This window comes from Athene noctua, chromosome 1 (assembly GCF_965140245.1).
Source record: "Athene noctua chromosome 1, bAthNoc1.hap1.1, whole genome shotgun sequence".
Lineage (NCBI taxonomy): Eukaryota > Metazoa > Chordata > Aves > Strigiformes > Strigidae > Athene > Athene noctua.
Genome location: NC_134037.1, coordinates 27,505,729 through 27,522,399, shown reverse-complemented (window position 1 = coordinate 27,522,399; position 16,671 = coordinate 27,505,729). Strand labels below are relative to the sequence as shown.

The 16,671-nt window shown below is 39.4% G+C and overlaps 1 protein-coding gene across 1 annotated transcript in view; it reads right to left on the bottom strand.

Annotated features, from left to right (window-relative positions):
* Positions 1 to 6,094: 6,094 nt before the first annotated feature.
* The window catches only part of AGPAT5 (1-acylglycerol-3-phosphate O-acyltransferase 5), a 57,928-nt gene continuing 47,351 nt past the window's right edge, over positions 6,095 to 16,671 (bottom strand). Inside the window, exons 7-8 of the mRNA XM_074895743.1 lie at positions 10,303 to 10,426; positions 6,095 to 8,615 (exon numbers count right to left, since the gene is read on the bottom strand). Coding sequence (XP_074751844.1) covers positions 8,390 to 8,615; positions 10,303 to 10,426 — 350 coding nt within the window. The 3' untranslated portion in view covers positions 6,095 to 8,389. The remainder of the gene's footprint in view (positions 8,616 to 10,302; positions 10,427 to 16,671) is intronic.

The window sequence follows — 16,671 nt, the reverse complement described above, 5'->3', positions numbered from 1 at the left end:
GCAAGTTACATACATAGCTGGTAGTGCAGCCTATGCTTCAGACTGCTCAATGCATCTTGCCATCTCGATCCTGGGTTAATTTGCATAAACTTTTGTCCAATCATCAAATGTTTATGCCAAAGCTTTCCTCATCAAGTGTGTGTTGAATGCTCGGTTTTCTTCAAAGTTTTCAGCCAAAGCAGTTACACATTTCTCAGAGCATCCTTTTTCCTTAACCTAATCATGGCCAGATTTCAGACAAACGAAAGCGCATGTCCCCCTCCTAGTACTCTGGCAATCTTATTCGAAAAGCTGTGGTGCTTTTTTATTGGAAGAGTAACCTGGAACTGGACAAAAAAGTAACCTTATTGCTGAGATGGACTTTTCCTAATCTCACTGAAAAGTCTGTCTCAATTTGGCCAATTCATAAAGTTTTGGAAGAAAACCAAGCCAGCTGTCGTTCACACATGCTCACCAGAGGCCAGCTAGAGCTTGCAGGCTTTGTTCTCTGGTGAGTTCATGAGCATGGGACATGCTCCAGGCTCTGGAGCAGGACTTCCCTAGCAATTGCAATTCCTAACTGCTTCACGCCAGAGCAGCTCTAAATCTACTTTGAGTTGAAAGCCTGGATTTTTAATTTTTTTTTTTTTTTTTTTTTTTACCTGTTTCCAGTCTATATGAAGGATGCCAGCTGAACTGCATTCAGAGGAAGTGAGACATTCAAGAGGAGGAGATAGGTTGGAAAAGTAGACTCGGAGCACAGAAAATGAATTCTGGCAGAGAGCTGGGTGAACCCAAAGTGTGTGGAGGCTGGGGAGAATTTGGAAGATGGAGAGAAGACTGAGGGACAGCAAAGCGCAGAGTCTGGCAAGGCATCTGCAAACAGTGCATGGGGAAAGGATATGAGGGATTGCATTTCAGCTGCTCTTTGCACATTATTCTGCTCTCAGTTAGGAACACTTGACCCACTGAAGGCCTTCTCATACCTTACTGACTGTATATTAAATAAACCTGGTTACAAAGACAGAATCACATATTTCCTCCTGATACTGTCATGGTGAGTGTTATAAAAAACCCTCCAAAACTTTACAAAACCAAGTGCTTGTTGAACACCCTTGAAATGCAAGGAAGGGCATTATCATCATATTACAAACAGAAAAACAGAGCCTGGAAGTATTTCCTGATTATTCAATCCAAGAGGTACATTCGGTCTACCAGGAGACCACTGTATGGTGGTGTGTGGATGTACTTTGTATGTTCCTGTTGCCTTCTACGGCAGGTGCAAATCCTAAATTCTTCTCCAAACTAGGCTTAATTTAAGTCAGGTATCTAAGGAATAAGGGATGCAAAACTGAAAAGTGTGTGTGGAAGAATTTGGCCTGAGCTGATGAAGAAGGGAGAGGTGAGAACCTGCAACCTGGCAGACCCTTATCCAATTATTGTATGGTATCACTTGATACCAAAGTTACTCCAAACTTTGAGGGTTTGGGAGCACTCCTACCTTTCCAGGATTTGGAGAGGGTTTATATTTAAAGCTTCAAATTTGTCCTACTAAAAAAAGGAAAAAAAAGGAATGCTAAGTCCCTATTTACTTCACCTGAGCCTGATTTGGCCTTCAGAGAAGCTGCCTCTGCCACGCACACTGTGTAAACCCAGCAGTGCTGCCAGTGCCCAGTGCTTGCTCTGAGATTCCCTGTTCAGTCACTTTGTCATGTCACTGTGACTGCAGCTTCACTATTTGGCTTGAGTTCCCATTCCCAGCTTCTGCAGGGTTTGTTGATGGGCCGCCTAGGCTTTATCACTGTGACCAGCATTCTTGGTGATGATACGTGTCCCTGCTCACACCTTTGCTTTTATGCATGCTGCACTGCCAAGAATAATTGTTAGTTTTAAACCGGCTCTGAAAGCAGCAGCCAGCTTTCCAGAAGGACACAGAGGATGAGCTAGCGACAGCAGCCACTTGGTGTTTCCAACCCTGTGGTGCGAAAGGGGATGTTTTAAGTATTGTGACTTCTTGAATCTCTTGTTACCTTGTCACAGAACACAAATGCAATTGACAGTATCAGGATACATACCCTTATTACTGTTTAAACATAGAAAACAATGTCACATCCTGTGCTGGCAGGAGTACAATTAGCTATGCAAAATTATTTGTCAGCTCTTTGGAATATCTTTCCTTTTCTGGACAATAAAACCAGCATTTCTTCAGCAACTTCTACTTTTCTGTCTTCAGACAGCAGCGTGGATTACATTATTAACCTATATTTATTTCTCTTGTTAGAAAAGTAGGTGGGCCTGTGAGCGTAATTGAGTCCTATCTACAAGTGCATGGTTCCAGAAAGAAGTAATTCTGCATTTTAATTTATCCTCCCTGGCTATAAAAAACTGTGTGTGTTTTTAAAAATTCTTTTCAACATTGGTCTGTATGTGATCATACTAATACAATCCTTTGTGGTCAACAGGAATTTACTAAAGCACCTTGATGTCAAACCAACTTTTTCTATACCTCATGCAACAAGAAGTGAAGACTTTTTAGTTTATAGAAGCCAAAAAATACTCATAGATTATATAGAGGCAAATTTTTATAGTCTCTTTATCATGCAAGACTTGAAAAGACTTGGGTGTAAAGGCAATGCCATTTTCTGGACCTATACTGTTTCTACTAAAAGTGCAATGTTAGACTATAGGAGATGTAAATGCCTGCTAAACCGTAAGTGTAAACCTTAACCAGGGACTGTCATGCATACAGCATGAAAAGTAATTAATACCTCCAGTTCAGGTTTCAGCCTTGAGAACTCTGCATATTCTTTTATTTGTGCCTGACAATGTTGTACAGCATTTGATACTTTTTGGGATCATTACAGTTAACTCTCCCATCTTGTCCAACTGCAAATTAAATTCTCTCTAGCTCAGTTTCCCCTGTGGTCCCAACTGGATGAAATAGTTGCACAGCTGAGTAGGGCCGGGGGCTGGCTGCATCCAGAAATTTGAAACTGCTTTAGCAATTTCAGCCTTTGTGGGTGTCTCTGAAGAGGATGGGGAATGAGGGTCTTGGTGCAGAGAGTGTGGGACTACAACAGACATAGCGGCGACAAGGTCTGCTAGCACCCGTGATGTGCCAGGCTCACTCCTAACATGGAAAGGCACTTCAAAAATACGGCACTTTAGAGCAGAACCCTTCCCCTTTTCCTCGGTTTGTAACCACAGCCTAGAGGCTACATCTGCCTGCACACTGGTGTGAGCTGGTGGGGCCATCTCTGGTTCCACGTTATCCCTAGGGCAGTTTATATTTTGTGTGCAGAAATGTCTCAGGGCTGAAGCTGAATGCAGACATCCACATACGCAGACAATACCCTTGGTACCAGCTACAGTCATGCTGGATCTACAAATCTTGAAATCTTTTCTGACTTTTGCTAGAGCACCCAAAAGAGGTGAAAGATGGCACTGGCACAGCTCCCTGAGGACATGGGGTGGTGGGGAAAGTATCGTAGCTCTGGTCTTCCTCGGGCCAGATGTTGAGACCACATCTCCTACTTCCCATTCCAGTGACTGGGTTTGATGCTCCAAAGTATGCATCATCCTCCAACTCATCGCCCAACCATGCTTCAAAGCACCAACGAGCCCCAGCCCACCTTTCAGAGGGACACTCTGGAGAGAACACCAGATCCTGCATACTTTACAATCAAGTCAAGTGGGTTTTAAGGCCTACTTCTCTCTGAAACCCTTTGTACTGGCAGCCCATGGGTGATGTCTGTCTCAGTCTATGGTGGTGGGACTTGGATTTGAGGGCCTGCTTACTGCAGAGGCTTTGTGGGGAGCCTGTCAGCTCAGCCCCTTAGCTCCATTTGCTACTGCCTGGCTGGAAGACCAACAGCAACTTCTGCCCTTAAACATCCCTGTAGTATCTCTAGGCCAATCGGGCAAAGAGGTTGAAGTGGCTTTGGTTCGAATTGGTCACACAGGGAACACAGAGGCATCAAAACGTCCTTCGAAAACTGAGCTCTTACACAAGATGAAAGGGAGACAGAATGGCTGTGAAATAGTTTGTACAAGCGTAACTAACAAAGTTGTCACATTACAAATATGACCGAGGAACAAGAAATCATTTTTCAGAGTAGCATCTAGTCTTTGCATTTACTTACGGCTGTGCAAACTGTCCATCAGTAGAAGAGCACGCTCCGGCAGAGGCGGGAGGGAGATCCACCTCGAATGTCCAATACAGACTTACCAATAACCCCTCTCTCAACAGAAACATCTCCTTCCAGACCACCAGCAACAGGCCCCAGCCTCTCCACTGGCATTTGCCCTTTATATGCCAGTCCTCAAAAGGAGAACGTAGCTTGAAGGAGGCGGGCATCAGTGGTGGGTCTGTCAGCAGTTTATCAGGCTGAATACAAATAAATTATTTGGGTCCAGGAAGAGAATGGAGGAAACCCAAGATTCACATCAATCTGAAAAGTGATGAGGAACTCCTCATCAGGACAATAACAGATGAGTCAGTCCAGGGTAGGGCTGCAGATCTGGGCCTGAAAGAGGACAAGTAGGAGAAATGCTCACCATGCGGACAGGGAAATTGGTCCCCACAAGGAAAACAAATCTTTCCCGGAATCAATCAGATGTAATCTTGCCTGACTGGAGCTGATGTTTCTAATCTTTTGTTGTATCAGATTATTGCTGCTTTCCCTTCTCTGCATTTTCTGTGTTTTGGTTTACTTGCATGACTTTTGCCATTATACAAACTTAACATTTTTTTTGGGTCTTATGCTTAGGAAATTGTGCAATATGCTTCACTGGGACCACAGAGCTCCAAACTGATGAGACAGGCAAGAATATGAAAAATGAGGACAAGAGAAACCCCACTGTGTTCCCTTCAAGCCCTGTCATCAGAGCCACTCTGCACAAAGTGACCTAAAACTGCAGGGTAGAACCAAACTATGCTTTCCATGTTTATAAAGGAAAAACCTTTATAAAGCAGGTGCCAAAATCTTGAAAATATTAACTGGTTTTCTATTGCCTTTCTGGGCGTGGTTGAAATTTCTGTCATTAAAAGTGAGGGTTTTTTGGAAGTGGCGGGGGGAGAAGACTCCTTTTTCATTTTTAACACTAAGCCAAAAATCCCAAACCTGCTCCTGGTCCCCTTCATTATCCAAACCTAAAAGTTACATCTCTCACCCCTAAAGTATATATGCATGCCAAAATGCCAAAGTGATCAGGGGGCAGTTTTTAAGTACGAAAAAATGTTTTACAGATATGCTATATTCTACTGAAAGGAGAAAAAACAAGTGTTACACTAAGAAAATGCTTCAGAGGAGTTAGCAAAAGACTGCAGCAGGCTGGAGTCCCTCACACGTCTTATAGTCATTTCTTCACTGTAGCATCACGCAGTGCTTTAGTTTTCTATCTTGCTTCACTTTCTGTGTTCTCCACTATTTAATACTTCCTTACTAGCCCAATTCCTTTCACAGAAGTCAAAACAAGAATAACATTGTGGAACTAGCACATAGTGGTGGCATTGCTGACTATAAAAGGTTTACATATAGTTTATGTATACAAACAGAGCATTACTCTGTGGAGGGAAACTGCTATTTTCAGATGCACTGATATAGCTGGAAAAAAGAGTTTTTAAATAAACAGGTCCCTCTCAGATTTAACACATCACTAAAACTTAGGTGGCATTTGCTACTGAGGTATGCTTCATATATTTGTTTAAAATACCTTTTCCCACCCCCCGGGTCTGTCCACACTCTCTGTTGGTGTTGCCTGTGCATGACCTATTGCTGCGGTGCCCGATTCCTGGTCAGAACTGTGGTGCTGCACATTAATGAACATTATTAACAAGCATCAAGTGGTGCAGGTATTCATGGGTGAAAAGCTATTGCAATCTAGACGACCTGGCGGTGTGCTGTGTTGGAACAAGCACAAATCGATTCTAACACACTTTTCAGCTGCATGCAAAAAAAGGGCAAAGCTGGTTTCTTTTCATTCATTGCTTCTCACACAAATCCTTCCATTAAGGACTTAAAACCACACTTGTAGGCTTTTTGCAATCAGTTCCTGTTAAACAAAGTTACAAACATAAAAGTGCAGAAAAAACTGAGCAAGTAGACAGGACAGAAAAGTTGAATGAGCATTGGCTCTTCTTATTTTAATGAAGAAATATTTCAAGTTAATATCAGTGCATATTTAGAAATAGCATGTGATACTCCCAACGCCAAATACATCAGCAAATTACAGTTTCAAAACTTTATAAATTAATGGCAAGAAAAAAATAATTAAGATTAACATAGAGAATAAGGTTCAAAATAAACATCCTGTTTGTTGCACTGTGTCAATTATATTCCTGGTACTTAAACAGCAAAAGAGATCCAGTATTTCGTGCTCTCCAAAATAGCAGTTATTTTTCTACAAATGAATTAAGCAGTTTGCATTTATTTTGATGCTCAATTAAATGTTATTCTTAGCTGTTACAAAGAAATTTAGTTATGTCAGAGTAAAATTTCATTCGATGATTGAAAAATCACACTAACATAGGAACACTGCCTTCTGGTTATACCCACTGGAAACAGTCAGCTGAGAATAGGAAGAACTACATTTGAGCACATTTGGCTGTTACATAAAATGGCTTTTTTTTTTTTTTTTCCTGGTTTTGCAGCCTCATAACAATACTGTTTTTCAACACTGTTCCCAGTCATTGTTTTTAAAATGGTTCATCAACATATCCTGAATCAATCACCGATATAAATAACTTCAGTGACAAAATCCATTATGGAAGGACACAGAACTGCAAACTCAAAGTTGTACTCAATGATTTTAAGATGGAACTGCAATTGCTCTATAAAATTCTGTAAAAAAACCCACCACAGAGTAAAAGCAGTATCTTTAATTAACTGGCAATGGTGGAATCTGAAAAAAAAGAGTTATAATTTTAAGAGACATTTAACTCACAATGGACTAAAGCAAGACAAATCGTACTAAAGCTAGAGAGAGATGCACATTTAAAGCTTGCAAGTGTGATATAAAAATATTCTATAGTTCTTTTATTTTGATACAGGGAGCCCAATTCCCTAATGGGAGATGATAAAATACACCCTCTTTCCTAATCCCATTGCTGTACATATGCCCTTGATATCAGGAAATGGTATTTCCTCAACAAAAATACCAGCCATGGGAATCGCAGACTTTCTGGTAGTAAGGGTTTGTTGATTTTGCTTTTTGAAGTATATTTTCAAGCAGGTGAAATACTGATAGGATATGCATTTCTTTCACTACTGGTCTATTGTGCAAATCGTATATATCAACCCTGTAACTTCAATCCAACTGCAGTCTGCATCGCCTAGAATGATTTGAGAATCTAACGTGCTATTACAGCATGGAGATGACACATCAGGCTAAATCAGATTAGTAGGAAAAGGCACATGCTTCGGATTTAGCAGGAACATCTGAAGGTTCCTTGTTACCATACCCTTATGCTCATGAAGTTACAGTAATTCTGTGCATTACCCACACAACAGAGTTTGCTTCCAGAAAATCGTGAGGTAACAGGAAACTTCTGCTTATGGCACGTACACATGAATGGTCTGTGAGCTCAGCTGAAACTCTTGAGGTGCTAGGGATAATGCAGACACAGGGTAGGCTGCAGTCTGGTTAGGCCAGAAACAAAAACTTAACATTTCATTATACTGCATATATTCCTTTATGCTCAAATACAGGGTGCGCAAAATAAGCTGTTTGCTCAGTAAAATTTAATCTTTCGCACATGTAAAATAATCAGCTAATACTGCAATAAAATCGAAAATCATGCACTAGATAAACAGAGCTTCTTCCCCATGAACAGGAGTTCTCAGGAACATTTTATTCTGCTTCAGGTAACATCTCATGATTTGCCAGCTTTTAAAGAACACAGTATTTAGCTAAAACTGAAAAGCAAAATTAAAAAAAAAAAAAAAAAAAGAGAGGGTTTTGATTTTAGTTGCGATACAGCTGGGATAGATGCAACTGAACTGCTGCAATGCACCAAAGTGTAACGAAAATTCAACATGAATATCAGAAGAATAAATACATACCCTAAATTAATCTCTGTAAATACATTCACAGGTCCACTTAAGACACCCTTATTAGACATCCTTACTCATACTGAATCTGCAGATAGAGATGGATGTTAGTTCATGGGGAAAGCAATTTATCATATGACTCGGTTTATCTGTCATTATTTCAGCAAAAAATCAGTAGCAAAATCTATATTTATTTTCCCCAGACCAACCACACAGAGGCTTAAGTCACAAATTCTATTATTTCCAATGTTCAATCAATAAGGCTTTATTTACATTTTTTTACTATAAAGTAAGGAAAAAGTTTGGTGCAATGTGCAAGAAAAGACTGCACATTTCACTGATTGGAGACTAACATCTGCTTATGGTTTAATGCTAACCCACAGGCAGCCAATTAAAGTCCCATATATCCATGTTTTTACATAAAGTTTCCTTCCAGATTCTGTCAGAAGCATACTAGCAGTCAGGCCACCTAAAAACAGCAAAGATGGCAAAGTTTTCTTGAGGCTTAGTTTGGAATGAACACTTTTCCCAGGGAACTTATTTCTTCTTTTAGAATCCTTTGCATCATAAAACTCTATTAGTAACCTACAAGCAGACAAAAGGAGATGGTCAAGGTTATACATTAGCATAAGAAATTTTAAGCAACTTACTTTCATCCAGTAACTGCTTCTAATCACACATTATTTAACAAATGATTTCACACTACGTAGCAGCTCACCTGTAACATGTTTAAACAATCAGTATGCCTTAAGAATATGATGCATTCAAAGTAATGTCACATGTCAGAGTACTCAACCTGTACCCTTGTAAGCAATAAAAGCAGATTTTCCTTGGGGACCAGTTTTAATGCCAAATATAAAAGTTTAAAAGAATCCTTTTCCTTCAGCATTTAGAAGATAAGCCCAGAGTGCTGGGCAATATTGTAGGACAAAACACAGTTAAGTCTCTGAACACCAAAGGAGGGGAAAAAATTATATCCATAAAATAAACTAGTAAATAATGAGAGCTCACAAGACACTAAATTTGGAAGCCAAATGTGCAAGAGTAAAATGCTACAGCACTGGTTTAGTAATAACTTTTTGCCTCCTGTTTTTGAAAACCAATAATAAATGGATTTGAAAATTCTAGGGTTTTAAGTATCTCTAAATTGGCCTGACAGACTGCTTTGGTCCCAGCCAACAGGAGTCTACAACGAGACATAGATGATCAGGGTTCAGTTTTGCTGGTGTTCACCAGAAGGCTACTTCAGGGACACTAGACAGCCTTTTACTTTATGTATCAGTTCCTTGTTTATAAAATAAAAGTCAGACTTTCTTCCTCTCAAAAGTGAAGAAAAATTACTTACTGATCCTAAACTTCTAAGACACTTTAGTAACAGCACCATGTTTACAGATAGTCATGTTAATTTTTACATGGATTCAAAGATTACAGGACAAACTAATCCGTTTTTTACTTCCATGGAGCGTGAGACCAGCAGAACAATTTTAAAGCAGAACATACCTGAAGAACCAGGGAAATTTCTGTCTCACACAATGTATTAAAGGATTTAGAAAGTAAACAGATTCAGGTCCCTTAAGATGGACATCAGATGTAGCAAATTCAACCATCACCTCTCAAACAATACTTAAATCCCGCATTTAGACACAGAGTCCTTCCAGAACACAAGGTCCCCCGTGATGTGTTGCATATGCTCACTAGTGACCTTATCTGCCAATGCTGGATAGACCCAGGCACTTTACTTCTACCACGAAACCTCTACTTTACCTAATTTCCCAGTGAAGGTAGGTATCTCGGGGTTACTTGTGGTTTTAGCCAATCACTGTCTGATGAAAGATGCATAAACAATTTTGGCAGAAGAGATTAGATCAGGACCTGCCCCTTTCTAACTCTAACTTAACACTGATTACAAGGCTAGAATCAAACTGCTTTTTGCTTACTTGCCTACTGCAGGCATCTTACGTTCCTGGCTACACATGATTCAGCTACAAGAAGATAACAGAGAGTATTCAGATGAATATGAGTCTCGCCTTGAACATGGACTCACAGCTCTGCAGTCTGAGGAAAGTCTAAAACCCAGGAATCCCAACCTCTTGAGCAGAAGGTTTAACCACAAGGTTATTATACAAAATATGCACAGGACTACCAACACCACCTCTCTTCAGAGAGTCCTACAGCTTGCACTGCTGGTAACACAGAAATCATGGGCATATCTGTTAATATAAAAGAAAAAAGACAGCTTTTGAAACAAAAAGTTCTGCATATTGCTACTTACTTATCCTTTATTTCAAAACGTTCGTGAAGCCACCTTCTCATATACATCTGCTCTTCTGGAATGTCCTTCAGTTCAATTCGATCAATGAAAATATGAACTCTTGGGCATTCCTTGCAAAGAAACTCTAAAAAGACAGTGAAACAACAGGAATGAGTTACAAAAACACTGACGTTGTAGCTGTAAGTGCCTTGGAAGCCTAACTTCAGTTCTCAAAAGCCTCCCTTTTTTATGTTTGGATCCTGAGCACTCCACTGAACTTCGAAGCCATCTGCCCTACACACTTTTAAAATGGTAACCCATTATCACATGCAGCATGGAAAAATTGTCCTCAAATGCACCCTGATAACTACAAAAAGCTGTGCTTGAAAATGTTACACTTGTACCTTGGCAACAATCTACTCACTCTGTAGAATGGGGTGCAATAACTTTGATGTTGTCAAGCTATCCAGCCTGCAATTATCATTAAAGTTAGATAGTTTTTGCTTGTTCTTTTTGAAATCTGAATTTTCTTTGTTCCTGGATGACAAAATTGTAATCATAGTGATTTCCCAAAGTATCTCCATGAGGAAGTGGGCTTCAGTTTAAGTAATAACCTATAATTAAAAAGAATAATAGGGCAAGACTCAGAACAAAATGATGCTTTCCATTTTGCACCCCTTCATTTTTCTTCTGTCTTACAAAGCTTGAGACAGCCCTACTGCAATCCCCTTCCCCCATTTCCTCCATTTGTCCATAGAAAAATTTAGCAAGCAAACATTAATTACAAATAAAACTCCATTACTCAAATGGCCTTGTGGGATTCCTTACAACTAACAAGTGGTAAAAATACTGCACATGGGATGAAAAAACCACCAGTATTTGTGTATTAGTAATAATTTGTATTTATCAGTAGCAAGGGGTATTGCAGTAACCATAGCATCCTTGTACAAAGAGACAAATGACATGAAGAGGGAAGCTCTCAGAAAATTGGACAATCTTCTTATTTTGAAAAGGGACCAGAAGAGCCTTCCTACAATACAGACAGGCAACAAATGTAACACAGACTGGGTGGTCTCTTTAGGTTGCTGACATTTTTTGGACAGCAGTGCAGACATACAGAAGACTTTGACCCATAACTGCTGGAGGTACCTTGAGAAATGACTGTGCAAAATAATTGTTACTGCATGTACATCCTTACTATTTTTTGCCAAAGCACATATCCCCCTATTTGTTTTTCTTCTTTACAGGATTATTGATTCTTAAGGACTTTGCTGGAAAGCAATCCTTATCACATGCTAGAAATTGCCTTAAATTTTAAAAGCCCATCCATGCAAATGTGTTTGTGTGCTTGTAGACAGGGAGGGAAGAAGAAGAGATAAAGAGATCAGTAAAGTCTTACGGCATTCTGATGCAGAAATTTTTAAGGTTTTGTGTGCAGTTATGTCTCGTCCTCAGGCAAAGAAAGCCCTTCACTGAACCGCAACACAGTGTAAAGGGAGCAACATGGCCCATGTACCATCAGCTGAAGAAATGGCTGAGGGCTCTAACCAGAAACAAGTCCACTTCTTAGCCATGCAGTAAGTAGCAAACGCAACTGTTGCTAAAAAGTTTCTGGTAAAACCGTCTCCCATACAGCTATTAGATGGCACGCAAGTTAAGTACGAATTATACGTACCAGAATGATGGTACATATAGACACTGTCTTCAGGCTTATGTGCAATGCTTTTACTAACCACAAAGAAATGAGTGTTCATATATCTGAAAGCAGATTTTTTTCCTCTTGCTTTTAATGGGAAGAAAGGATCTTCCAGGTCTGTTTCTCTGAGGATACTATCCAGGCTGCTACATATGAAGGTCATTCACTATATGAGCACCTAAAAGCATACTATTAATATTTTAAAATGACAGATGTATTATCCATGTCTTAAATGCTTATCATGTTCACTGATGTACAAATCCTCTTTCTGAGCACCATTATCTATTAAGTGGAACATTCTAAAAATATGCAAAACTGTATCTAGAAAACAAATGCCTGGATGTGAAATGATACGGTCTTTTCTGTACTAGACTCCTATAAAAAACATCTGTGCTATGCATGTACAGCTAGGGCTGAAGATCCAGTTCTAAAAGATATTTAAAACATTCTGTGCATTGTAGAGTGTACGTTTCTTTTGCTTTATAGCACATAGGTTGTTCCGTATAGGAACAAACAATTCTTTACTGATGTTATTTATAATGTCAGTTATAAATTATTAAGGAAACTTACAAACCAAGCAAAATTCTAATTCAGATGAGACAGCCTTATTAATAGCTATATGATATTTTTTAAACTAATGCTATGGTGCTTAAAAAAATAATGCTATTTGGTCATTTAAAGACAGCAACAGAGTACATTATCAATAATAAGCTCTAACAAAACAGGAACAAGACAAAAGTATTTCAAAAGATACACCTTTCCCCACCAAAGCCGAAATGTAGCAACTTCACAAACCTGCTTAGAAAAAAACCCTCCACAAATATTTAAGAATTGATGCTGGGTTTCTACCTTATGCCCAAGTTCCAATGCAAGCTGATTCTTAGTACTTCCTACACTGGTCTTCTTCAATCGGTCTAAACTGAGTCCTCACATGTGAAGATCCTAAAACTTTGTCTTAATTTCCCACCTTTGTAAATCCCAATACCCTTCTCCTCAGCCTTACTCTCTCTTGCAGTTTGAGACTTGGTAGAGCTTCGCTAAAAGTTGTGCAATCTGCAACTGCAGGTGCTCCCCTACAGAGGATCATGATTCCCACCGATCGATGCAAGGCCATTTTATCCAAAGCCTGGCCATCCAGGACATCTGCAGATGACATTGGAATGCATGCAATCAAGCTAGTCAAGCAATCAGACTAGTCTTTAATTATCCAATTCATGTCAGAGTTTAATGCAACTAATCCTTTTTTCTTTTTTTTTTTTCAGATGCACAATGTCACTGCAATCATATAAGAACATCAGTGGATAAGAACAATATATTCAGAGGTTGTTTTTGATAAGAAACAGCTGGATTTTATCATCACAACCTCTAAAGGTTTGTGGGGGTCCCATGACCCTTAATTTCATATTAGCTTAACTCCCAAAAGACACATGTAATTAACCTAAGGAAGAAAATCTTATCAAAGCAATTTATTACGTGCAAATTACATCCAACTTCAGGGACACTAGACCTTAAGGCCAACATCTGAGGCTTTTCAGATCCTTAAACTTGCCAGAATTTGTTACAATTAACAGCAGAAACAAGCCTGAACTTTCCTTTAAAAGACAAAATCTAAGTGCAAATCATGCATTATAATCAAACATTATATTTGGGACAGCATTAGTCAGTTAAGAACCGAGTATGATTTGGGTTAAATGAACACTAGCAACTTGTGTGGGAGCCAAGACTTTTGTGTGGGAGATAATTTCCTAATAAAACTTTCTATCTGGCTAGATAACAGATACACATGCAGAATGTTTATAATGCATCTAGTGACCAGCCACAGTAGAACGAAGGAACTGAAAATAGTAAGGTGAATTGAGCATTTTTTGTTCTTAAACTGTGACACTGTGGCCCTCCTTCTGCAGAACAGGATTCACACCAACACAGGACTGAAGGATTCAGTGCAGAATTAGGATTAATGAAGGGGGTGCAACAGCCTCCAGGAAAGGAATTGGATCCACAGTTCTTGATTGCAAATAAATGTTTTGAAAGGGTGTATTGCTTGCTGGAGTTTCCATGAAATTTTACCAGTTTTCACCTTCTCACCTTCAAAAGCCAATTAATCCCATTTTGAAGTATCAGTATTACCAGGAAAAGTGGGGGAAGGAGAGAAGCTCCAAAGCATAGACATACCTGTAACTGAGAAGGGACATACAAATGGCCTCAGACTACCTTCCCCTTAATGCTACCACAGAAGTTCATTCTGCCACTCCAAATATTTGCCTTGCCCCTTAAGAAAGTTGTGACGGTGATGTTACACTTAAACAGATATTCCGGTTTTCAATTACTAATGAAGTCTATTTTTATATGCACTTTAAATACTACAGCAATAAAGTAGCTCAGATTTCACCCTCCTACATCGGCTCTTTTACTGCAATGTAATTATTGCCAACGTCCTTCAAAATTAAGAAAGGACAAACTGAAGCCTGACATAGTCGTGTCCACCTAAAGAGCCTCCAACTCTCTCCTGTTTTAACAGATTTCAGTAATGTCTGATAAATTGAGAACAGTATCACAGGAAACTGAAATCTAAATAATATATTTATTCTAAGTAACTAGTATTTCAAACGTGTAAGAAGAATACATCTCTTCAGTAACAGACACTGCATTTTGTGGTGCACATAGTTTTAGAGGTAAAACCACGATAGCAAAGACATTTCTGTCTGAACTGTAGATGCTTCCTCCACTTTCTAAATTTTCATAAGTATGGACTTAAGTGTTCAGCTACCAAAGCAGTTTGTAAACTATCTCCTCCTCAAAAAGAAATCCTATCTCTCCACTTTCATTTATTTCATACACCAAATTAACAATCAGTTGGCAAAATAAACAAATTTAGGTGCTGTGTTGTTTCTGAGCTTCAAGCTTTCCATCCCCTTGAGCGACAGGAAACTATTTCACAGCTTGCTTTTACAGAATAAAGAAGTGGTACAGCAAAGCTGCAGTAGACAGGAAGGCAAACATCCAGGGTACAGCAAAGGTTGTTTAGAGAGGTTAACTTGGGGACCAGTAGGGGAGCAGGCAGCACCAGTACCTGTGGGTACTGCCGAGGTAGGGAAGCATGCAGGGGATGTTGTACAGGCTAGATTGAAGCTTGCAGACAGGAGACAAGCCTGGGACCTAACGAATAGCACTCTCAGATGTATCACCAATCCCCTGTGCAAGGCCTGAGATGCACACAAAGATCAGAGCCTCCACGCATGCATAAGGGGCACAGTGTAAAGAGCAAGCACCTCAGGAGCTGGGGGACCTTTTGAGATAAGAAATGGGATGCACCTGAATTATTACTAAACCAGGGTGCTGGCAATGAAAACTGAGAAAGTTAGAAAGCATTTCAATTGGCAGATGGGGAAAGCTGAAGGTCAGGAAAAGCAACCTGTTCAGATGGATGTAACATATGAGGTGGATATGGCTAAAATTCAAAGTGAGAGAAAACTCAGAAGTGCCTCTGCACCAACATGAGAAGCCTAAACATGAAGGCAGGAGAACAAGAATTACTGGCACCAAGAGATTACCCCTGTAAGGCAAGTATCCCAGTGGCCTTGAAGGAGCATGCAACATTACCAGGCTATCAGATTTATAAGAATGACAGAATAGGATGTACAGGTGAGGGAATGGGAGTGTTCATGAAGGATTAAATAAAGTGTAATAGCTTTATATAATAATGAGACAGAAGCACAGTGAAATCCTTCTGGATGGAAATCCCAGGCTCTAATAAAATATGTTAGACAGATACATTATATGACTTTCTGATAAGTTTGGTAATAGTGACCAGAAACTGTGAAGCCAGACTAAGAACTGCAGACTAAGGACAGATGGCAGGAGTGTGATATTCCAGATACCTTTACTGAACTGCATCGATGCTTCACCAGGATGTAGGTGGTAAAAAAAACCAGAACAAACCCAAACCAAAACCCCACAACACCAGAGATAAAAAAAAAAAAAAAAGAAAAAAGAAAAAAAAAGATTCTTTCCTGGAACAACTTATTAGCAAAATCCACAAGAAAAGATGCTATTCCTGATGTGGTCTTCAGTGGTGCACAGTGTTAGTAAGAAGTGCTCTGCAACCACAATACAATTAACTTCAGCATTGTAGAGAAAGACTCTTAACGAATCCATCATACAAACACAGAATTAAAGGAACTATGTAATGAAGTGGAAAAGACAAAGTGTCAAAACTGCCTAAAACAAACAGTGCAAAAGGAGGCAGCCTAGAGGCTGTTAAAAAAGATGTATACAACTCTACATTAGAAAAGATGTATAACACAGCAAAGAAAAACGTCTGGGTGAGTCTGAAACCCACCTGAATAGCTTAATGGCAAAATTAAGGAGGCTACCACTACATTCCTACCTTCTCTTCTTTGAGGAATGGAAAGCTTGTCCAAATAAGGAAAAGCCACAAAACCACGCATGCCAAATGTAAACATAAAATCAAGAGGACTAAAAAGGAACTTAAAAAATGCAAAATATGCTCCAACAGTTTCAACTTTTTCAAATATATTAAAAGCAGTAAACCAGCTAAGGCACTGGTAGGACTGCTAGATGACAAAGGTGTGAAGATTAGCGCTTGTGCTAAAGTATAAGTCCATGCAAGAGAAGCTCAAATATTTGTTTGCATTATTCTTTTTTGCTGAAAATGTTCAATTCCTACACCCATT